The 9,465-nt window shown below is 34.5% G+C and overlaps 1 protein-coding gene across 1 annotated transcript; it reads right to left on the bottom strand.

The window, feature by feature from the left end:
• Positions 1–5,236: 5,236 nt before the first annotated feature.
• On the bottom strand, positions 5,237–7,910 carry LOC132170938 (patellin-4). The gene is made up of 5 exons (XM_059582097.1): positions 7,834–7,910; positions 6,796–7,762; positions 6,580–6,704; positions 6,339–6,483; positions 5,237–5,614 (listed from the first exon to the last, which is right to left on the bottom strand). The coding sequence occupies exons 2-5, from the start codon at positions 7,741–7,743 to the stop codon at positions 5,363–5,365; spliced, it is 1,470 nt and encodes a 489-aa protein (XP_059438080.1). The 5' UTR covers positions 7,744–7,762; positions 7,834–7,910; the 3' UTR covers positions 5,237–5,362.
• Positions 7,911–9,465: the final 1,555 nt, after the last annotated feature.

The following is a 9,465-nucleotide window of genomic DNA, read 5'->3' on the forward strand; positions in this document are numbered from 1 at the left end:
CGCTCAAGCCTAGGGAAGGATGCACTCAAGCCTCGTGCTGAGTGTGCTCGAGCGCACCTAGTGGTGCTAAGCTTGATCCAGTTTGCTGCCAATGCTCCTTAAAGTATGTCTTAAGCCCAAAATCAATGGAATTTCTTGCATCTTTATTTTAAACTTGAAAACACTAAAGCAACACAAAACTAAACAAATAGCAACGCTAAGGAATTAACACGTGCGAGTTAAGGGGCTTGAATGTATAACATTCAACGCTTATCAGATGTGGTTTGAACAAAAACAAAATCAACCTAAGTGAGTGAAAGCTTAAAGGTTTTAAGACAACCTCACTTAGTACAACAATGGTGAAGGGGGAAATCTTTACAAACATCTAGAGGGGGAAAGCTTTGATGGCTCTCAACAAAAACCCTATTTGGCTTTCAAGGGAGAAGCAAGAACTCAAGGTTTTCTAAGGTATTTTCGTGCTCAACAACTCCTAAAAACCTAATGAGCATATCATTCTATTTATAGAAGAGGAAGGGTAAATTTGGAATTCTATGAAAAGGAAACAAAACTAGTTAGGGTATCTTGGCCATAATTTTTTATCCCAAGCTCCAAATGATTCAAACTCAGAAGCGTTGGTGTTGGAGCTGGTATCCAAACTCCAATTGGTTGAATGATGTTTTGATTATATTAGAATAATTGTTTATTGTCATATTCTATTATTGAACAATGGGCATATACATATATATTTCTTACATGGTATATATGCGTGATTGTATATTATCCGATTATATGCCTGTGAGATCCCTAAGTTGCATTGTATTTGACCGCGATGTGAGTAAAGGAATTATCACACAGAAGATAATGGTCAAAGATCCTTCCGACTTATAAAATTATTGTTTATAGTCATAAATATAACTAGGAACTCCATCTAGATTATAACATATCATTCTCAACGATTTGTCTTGGTTATGAGAAGCTGATAGGCTTCAGCTTGATATGTTGGTGTAAGAGCAAGGTAGTGCCATGCACCGAACAGACCAAGTGAGTCATCATTCCTTTATAACACTTTCATACAGAATTATGTACGTGCTCGGCAACTTATGACAGTTACTCTAAATCCTAAGAAGCTTGTGAACGTAGATGTCAAGTGTAGGTCACTTTGGTATATCTATGGGTGAAACCTCTTTATAGGTCAGCATCATCGTGCATTGAGTGATCACATGTAGCATTATGGAAACAATCTCTTCAAGAAAGAATCCAAATCCTTTGTCAAGGAACAAAGCGATAAGACATCTTTCTCTTGTTTTAGATTTAATGAGAATGATTATTCTGAAGCTCGGGCGTAAGTGTTCTAGTGTGATTTATTGAAACTTATATAAGGTGAGATTTATGCTCACAAGATGCATAAGGATAATCATATAATTAAATTAGTTACTCAAACAAAAGAGATAGTGAACAAACAGTAGATGGACTTTGGTTCAACTACAGAATGATTCCATGATGGGGTAATATGTAATGATACGAGTAGTTACTATGCTGTGTTTAGCTTAGTAGGAGGGTTAGCAAGATTTTACGATTCATTAGGGTTCATTGGGAGTAGGATTTTTTTTGGATTTTTTTGGTACTGACCGAACGTTCGCAGGGGGGAAGACTAAACATGCAAAAGTACACCAAACGTTCCCTCTGTAAAAGTACACTGAACGTTCGTAGGGGGACCACCAAACGTTTGTTGACCAAATTTTGAGTCATTGGGTAATAACCAAACATTCTATTTGCAGCCCTAGAACCACTATGCAAACAATACACCAAACATTCGCCACAGGACCACCAAACATTCGCTGACTTGTAGGACTGTCACAGCAGCACCCTCAATTTTAGGGGTGTCAATACGGTTACGGTTAGCTGTTATTGGCAATAACCACTAACCGTAACTGCCTTAGTGGTTAGTAGATTTCACTAACTGCAACTGCTAACCGCCTAACGGTTAACGGTTAGCTACTAACTGTTGGTTAGCGGTTAGTGAATTAGATAACCGCCCGCTAACGGCTTTTTCAAAATTGAGCTTTTTGGGCCTTTTTATTACTGTAGCATTTTTTACCCTCATTTGTTTTTTGTATTTTTATTGTCTTCTTAGGCCCAATTGCTATAAAAAGAGCCCATATTGAAAAATAAAAAATATTTGACCCCAAATTTACATTTACTTGTACTTTTAAAAAAAATTTCCTTAAATATTAAATCATAACCAGTTAAATTTTTTTTAAAAAAAAAAAAAAAAAAAAAAAATCAACATTACATATAAAAAAAGTTCAACACAACTGTCACAGCATATAAAAAAAATATAAAAAAAGTTCAACACAACATATAAAAGAAGTTCAAATAAAACACAGCATATAATATGTCATATTATATATGATTATATGTATTATTTGTTATTATATAATCATATGATTTAATGATCAATTCATCATGTGATATAATCATATCAATTATAGTGATAATATTACTAAAATTAGAATGATAATACATTAATACTTCAATTGTGTCTATAAGTAACACATTGTTTAATCCAATGTCAATTACTTAATTTGATATTATATGAATCACATTATCATTGTACATTAATAATATGATTCACTTGAATAAAGTATTTGAATTGTCATTGAATCATATGATTAAGTATTGATATTATATATTTATATTATTTATATGCATTTATGTATAATTATAATTTATAACACATATAGACTTATAAGTTTATAACATACATTGAAACTAAATCTCTAGGTACTTAATTGTTGTATTAGTATGAATTGGTATACTTACGACTTATGTCATATTATATAAGTATAATTTGTTATTATATAATTATATAAATTAGAATGATAATACATTAATACTTCAATTGTAGTTATAAGTAACACATTATTGAATATATGCCAATTACTTAATTTGATATTATACGAGTCACATTATCATTGTACATTAATAATATGATTAACTTGAATAAAGTATTTGAATTGTCATTGAATCATATGATTAAGTGTTGATTTTATACATTTATATTATTCATATGCATATACGTATAATTATAATTTATAATATATATAGACTTATAAGTTTATAACATACATTGGAACTAAGTCTCTAGATACTTAATTGTTGTATTAGTATGAATTGGTATACTTATGAGTTATGTCATATTATATATGTATAATTTATTATTATATATTCAAATGATTTAATGATCGATTGATCATGTGATATAATCATATAAATTATAGTGATAATATATTAATACTCAAATTGTGATTTAATTATCTAAAAAAAAAATTATGATTTAATGATCAAGTTATTATGTTATATGTATAAATTATTATAATTATAATTATAAAAATATATTATATCAAAAGGCGATTAGCGGTTACGGTTAGTAAACCCAATAACCTCTAACCGCTAGACGGTTATAGTGGGTTAAGCGATTAGCGGGCGGTTAAACCGCCCGCATTGTACTCATCTTTTCCTACCCTATAAGTACCCCCACGCCCTTCTAAGCTTCATTCTACCCTCTGAGCCCTAGAGAAACTCTGCTTGAGTGTTTTGTGAGTTGTGAGAAGAAGAAGGAAGGTTCTTGGAGATCCTTGCTCGAGATAAGTAACCTCCTTAACTTAACTTGTTCTTTACCTAGTTGTTATGCTAGTTAAGTGTTTTTCATAGCTTGGTTGCTGGTTTTGAACTTATGTTCTTTTTTTAGGTTTTAATCTTGGTTTAAGGTTGGGCTATCGCTTCATTCTTGTTGGACGTATTTTACTATGCATGGAGATGTTATTTTGGGCTATGTGTATGTTAGGAACCTTGTTATTGCCTTAGGACTTGCTTAAAAATATTTAGAAGGCTGATTGGTTTGAAATGGGTTTTATGCCAATTAAAGAACGTTCACACCCTTCTGGTCGAACGTTCGATGGTTAAGTATGAACTCTGTTTTCGACATTTTTAGGTCTATGACTCGTTTTTATCTTAGATTTAGGACTGATGATAAACCTTTTCACATATTTGGAGAGTGTGAAACACATGGAGGAGCCTTACGACATAAATGAGTACAAACTCATATAAAATACTTAGAGATAATAAATTATTTTTATTGATAACTTTAGAATTAGGTTTAGAATTTAAATATTAGATAACATATGTTATCATTAATGGTAATATATTATCATTAGAAGTACTTTATTTCAGTTAGTCTTTAATTCCTACTTGTAAGTCTTTAAAGAGACCAAATTCATTAGTAAAATTAAGCAAAGATTAATATAATTCAACTCTTGAGTTGATTTGTGAGGTAATAGGGTTCCTTGAACTACCCTTAATCTATCTATTACATGCTTGAGAAATTAACATAACAACTTGGTCAAGTTCAGGTACATCCGAATTATTCAATTGACAGTACTTTATAGAATAACACGTGTTTAGAATGCACATGTTGATGTGTTAACTTCCATGATCAAAATAGATCATCATAATTAATATGTATAGCCTTATCAAAAAGAGTGATAGCACAATCCCACCACCAACTATGAATTACGGTTTATAAGTCACAAAGTATTATCGCTTAGATCTGTTGTGTGGTAATCTCATTCACACCTAAAATCATATACAACGTAATTTAAGGACAACATATATAAAGATATGACCAATAGTCTAATGTATCTCAGAAAATAAACAACCTTATTATTAAACTAAAAATGTCATACAAATCAAATTAAGTTTTAGAGCACTATTTCGAAAGGACAAATGTATATTCATGATAAGAAATTAATGTTTTTGACTATCGTGTACACTATTAGATCAATAAAATAAAATCTTGACCATAAAATAATTACTGAAATGGAAAGGATCCTATTCCCCCTAACCATTCGTTGCAAGCATTTGAAAAAGAGTTGAAGTCTTGAAGGATTTTGACTCCCTACAATCCTGTGTCCAGAAAGATGTACCATCAAGTAGGGGTTCTTCCTTCCCAATAAGGCAGGGTAAGTAAACAAGGTATTCCGATTCAAATTTGAAACTCACACATGATATTTAACATAAGAAAGAGCGAAATAAATAAATAAAATAAGAGGTAGAAGAAGCCCCCATCGTAAATAATAAGTTAATCAATTTTAAGCCCAGCAGGAATTTATATAATCCCAGTAAAATAATAATAATAAGAAGACTCGGCCTTCTTCATTCTCACAAGTCCGCTACACAGCAATAAGAATCAAACCCAAGAAATAAAATTACAGGATCAACATTAATTCTGCAAAAGAATGCACTTTTTGAATTACAGTGTAAAAGAATGTAGCAATGAAATAAATCCAATAATGAATCAAATGAATCATATATCTCATGAAATCTAGCAGCTCTCATTAGCCTTGCACCGATGCAGAACCCTCTTCTTCTTGCTGGACATGTTCTCGATGGTGAGGACAACTTTTCCAGGTTCATTGGCTATGAAGGAGTTGCGAATAGGTCCTTCCTGAGAGCCCATCTTTTTTGCCTTCTGCACAATGATGGTGTAAGACCCCTCATCAACCGGAACGAATTCCTCCTTGTAGTTCACTTCCCAGCCCAGAACAGTCAAGTCCCACACCAATGTGGTTCCAACCTGTTCAATAACACAGACATCATTTGCATCAAAAGTCATTTTCCATGAAGTTCTTAAAAGGGTGCGTTTTGTGAGTTTATAGATAAAAAGTGGGATGATAAATCAAATCACAAAAAATTGATTGTTTGGCATTGCGATTTGAGAAACGTAGAAGAAGAGTTTTTTTTTTTTTTTGGAAAACACACGATTTTAAACGTTAAAACTGCGATTTTGCCAAACGCTTAACTGCATTTATAAAAATCACTTTTTCAAATCACAAATTTAAAATCATTATTTGTAAATCGCATTTCTTAAAATTGCAAAACCGAATAGAATAGTCCGTTTGATATTGTGATTTCCCTGAAAAAAAAAAAAAAAAAAAAGTGGCATTGACATTGTAAAATTGTAGAAAATAAATCATATGGCATTGCGTTTTCAAATCGTAAGTAAGGAAATATTTTTTGAGAACCCACGATTTCACCAAACGCTTAATTCTGTTTTTAAAAACCACTTTTTCAAATCGAATTTTTGGAAATTGCAAACCCAAAAGGACCCTAAATGGTAGAAAATGTATTCTTTTTAAACTCTAAAAGGCAGTGAGGTGCGTTTTTAACAAATACACGTCCTAAAATACTGTAATTTTAAAAATCACCTTTTAAAATTCCTATTTTTGAATTTCAAACCCAAACGAATCCTAACAAACATGTAAATGAATCAACATTAAGATTAAAGAACTATTTGGTACCTCCAATGCCGGTATCTCAATGATTTCGGTTGATCCAGCCTTGAGTATGAGCTCTGAAACCGAGCCATCTTTGACAGAGAACTCAAAATCATTCTCCCTCTTGAAGCCACCGTAGTTAACAGGGATCTCCTCCACAGGGATGTACCTGTGTTGTAACAACGAATCAGGTTAATATTTATAGCCACCGAGGCTTCAATGAGTGATTCTGGCCTCTGGGAGATACACAAGAAAGAATGCTTACTTGAGCAGAGTCTCTGTGACCCTGGCTGGGCGAGCAACAACAAATTTGCTCTTGGTTCTCTGGGTTAGGAAGGGAGATATAAGGGCATTGAGAGCATAGTACCAGAATGGAACGTTTATGAAGATCTGCATCCAAAATTATCAAAACCCCATTAATTTTTCTCTGAAGAACATAGTCTAAACATGGTAATTGGTATAAAGCATTAAGGACACATACATTTTTGGCAACAAGTTCTGGGTAATTGTCCTGAAAAATCCCAATTGCTTGCTTTGTGGCAATCCGAAGCTCCTTCTTGGCGGGTCCGGGGGATTTCTTCAGATCATTGATTTGGATCAAGGAGGAGGCGCCGCCGGGCTTCAAATCAAGCTTCTGAATACCCTTCTCCATCAACTGGCACCTCCATCTCAGGAACTGCCGACGCTTCTCATCGGTTCCAAACGTCTTTTGGTAAAGCTCCTCGCTGTCAAACACCCCGAAAATGTTGTAGCAAACCGGGTGACCTTCGCGATCAACGCCATTCATGTAGGCGGCGGAGCTTAGATCTGCGCACAGCTCATCGTCCAAGATCGAATCGATCTCGGCTTCCCTCCTCCATTGAAGCGTTTTCCTGAGCATCTCGAAAGCATCATTTACCTTGAACTCCCTCGCCCTCAAGAACTTCAGGAGAACTACGTCTGTACCCTCGGCGCCTTTACTAGGCAAAAGGGGTACTCCCCAGAGGGAGATATCTGTATCGGGTTTCTTCTCTTCCTCGCATTCTACTGCTGCTTCGTCCTTTCCAACGCCTACTTCTTTCTCTTCCTCCTTATTTTCAGCCGCTTCTTCCACAGGTTTCTCGCTTTCCTCGCCTTCTTTCTCTTCTGCCACCGGTTTTTCCTCCGTCTTTTTTGGGTCCTCTTTCTTGTAGAGTTTGTTTCCGAGGATGGCTTCTTCGAGTTTCACTTTCAGCTCAGTCAACGCCTTCCTCTCAAACTCCTTCAGATCAGTAAGGAAGTTGCTCTCTTCCTTATAAGAAGAGCTCTTTTGAACTGTTTTGGGCTTTGATTCATCCGCATCTTTCACTTCATCGTCACCTCGGAAAACCTTTTCCGTCTCTTCGGCGACCTTCTTGGTCTCTTCTCCAGCAACGACAACCTCAGCCACTTGGGTTTCTTCAACAGTCATGGTTGCTAAGAATACCGTACTGGAAAACAAACCCAGAAATGTTATAGGAAAATTAACAAAAAAGAAAGAATGAAGGAAAAGGAAGCCGACCTAAACAAACCCTCCTGAACTGAGGCTGCTTTAGCTCCTGAAGCTGCTCTGACTTTCTATCCGTTGGGTTTGTTTTGTGAGGGACAGGGGAAGGCACGGTAACGTTTATATATTTTAAAAAATTTCAGAAGCGGGGGACCCCACTAACGGTCACATACCTGGAGCCACCGCATAACTTGGGAGCCGTTGGGGGATTCTCCTTTTTCCCAAGGGTTATGCTAGCCTGGAGGCCAGCAAATTGTGGCTTGGGACTTGGGAGAATCATTTTGGGCCCACGGCTACATTTCCTTAGGCGTTGTAAAGTTTTTTTATTTTAATGATTTACATTTAATTTAATTTTTTCTTTCTTATAAGAAAATTAAAAATTAAAATGAAATCTAAATAATTAAAAATAATTCCAATACATAATTTTAAATTTTTTTTACCACGTCTAAACCAATCCGGTCGAATACCACCTTACGTTCTTTGGTATAATAATTACTAGTCATATCGTATTTAAATTTGTTTAATTAGCACATCATTTAAAATTTTCTCTTGCTCTCATATCGTCATTATTGACAATTATATAAAAATATATATATGGGAAAAATTTGCTTTACCCTTAAATTTCATGAATTTTTTAATTCGAACCCCAATATTTAAAAATTGACAATGTATTTCTAATATTTCAAAAATTTTCAATTAAGATCTTCTGTTACTAATTTTCGTCTAATTGGACGAAAATCATCCCACGTGAACGCAAGTGAGATTTTGATGCTCTCTATTACAATTTTTTCCTCATTAAAACCAATAAAATTATATAATTACTCTCAATTTCATAAGTTTTAATGAGAATATTTACCAAATCCACAATCATTGTTGTTGTGGTGGGTCCGGTTAAGACCCGCAACCGTCGTGATGGGCCAGGTGACCCACGGTAATTGTCCTCGGATTACTATTTTTTTTATTAAATATATTTTTGCTATTTGAAATTTATTGTAATTTTTTTTATAGTTTAAGGCAAACATTTGTTCGACTCATAATTTGGGAGATATTACAAATCGTGTGTTAAAATAGAGGGTTATTTTCCAGAAAAAACCAAGAATTGTTGTCATCATCTTTGCGCTTTGAAGTTTGGACGGTTTACACGTCTGCTGCCACTTGCCACTTCATCATTGGCAGGTGTTTCTGAGCAGAGTGCCACCATCTTTGACTTGGTCGTGTATATATATAAGCCACATAACTAGCTGGCAAAGTCACAGCTGCATGTGGAATATTTGTCTAAAGATTGAAATATATATATTATAGACTGTGAAGCGAATATATGTTGAAGGTGCAACTAGTTTAATACTAGAAGTTGGACATAGTCACTAATTCTTTAACATTGTTGGGTCATAGATCAGTCAAATAAGGCCCGTTGGGCCTTATGCTCGAGACTCCGTGAATATGCGGGCTGCCAAGCCCTCGATCGATCTAACCCAAAGAGATCTCGGACTCCTAGTCCAAGACATAACTCATGGGTTAAAATAGTCAAAGGCATTGGTCATTCCACCTTGGAGATATATTCATACTATCAAATACTTAAATCATCTACATTAATCAAGATACATATCAGTTAACACTTAAGCTGGTATAGGTGACCGAGTCCTACTC

Source organism: Corylus avellana, chromosome ca2, assembly GCF_901000735.1.
Source record: "Corylus avellana chromosome ca2, CavTom2PMs-1.0".
NCBI classification, from domain to species: domain Eukaryota; kingdom Viridiplantae; phylum Streptophyta; class Magnoliopsida; order Fagales; family Betulaceae; genus Corylus; species Corylus avellana.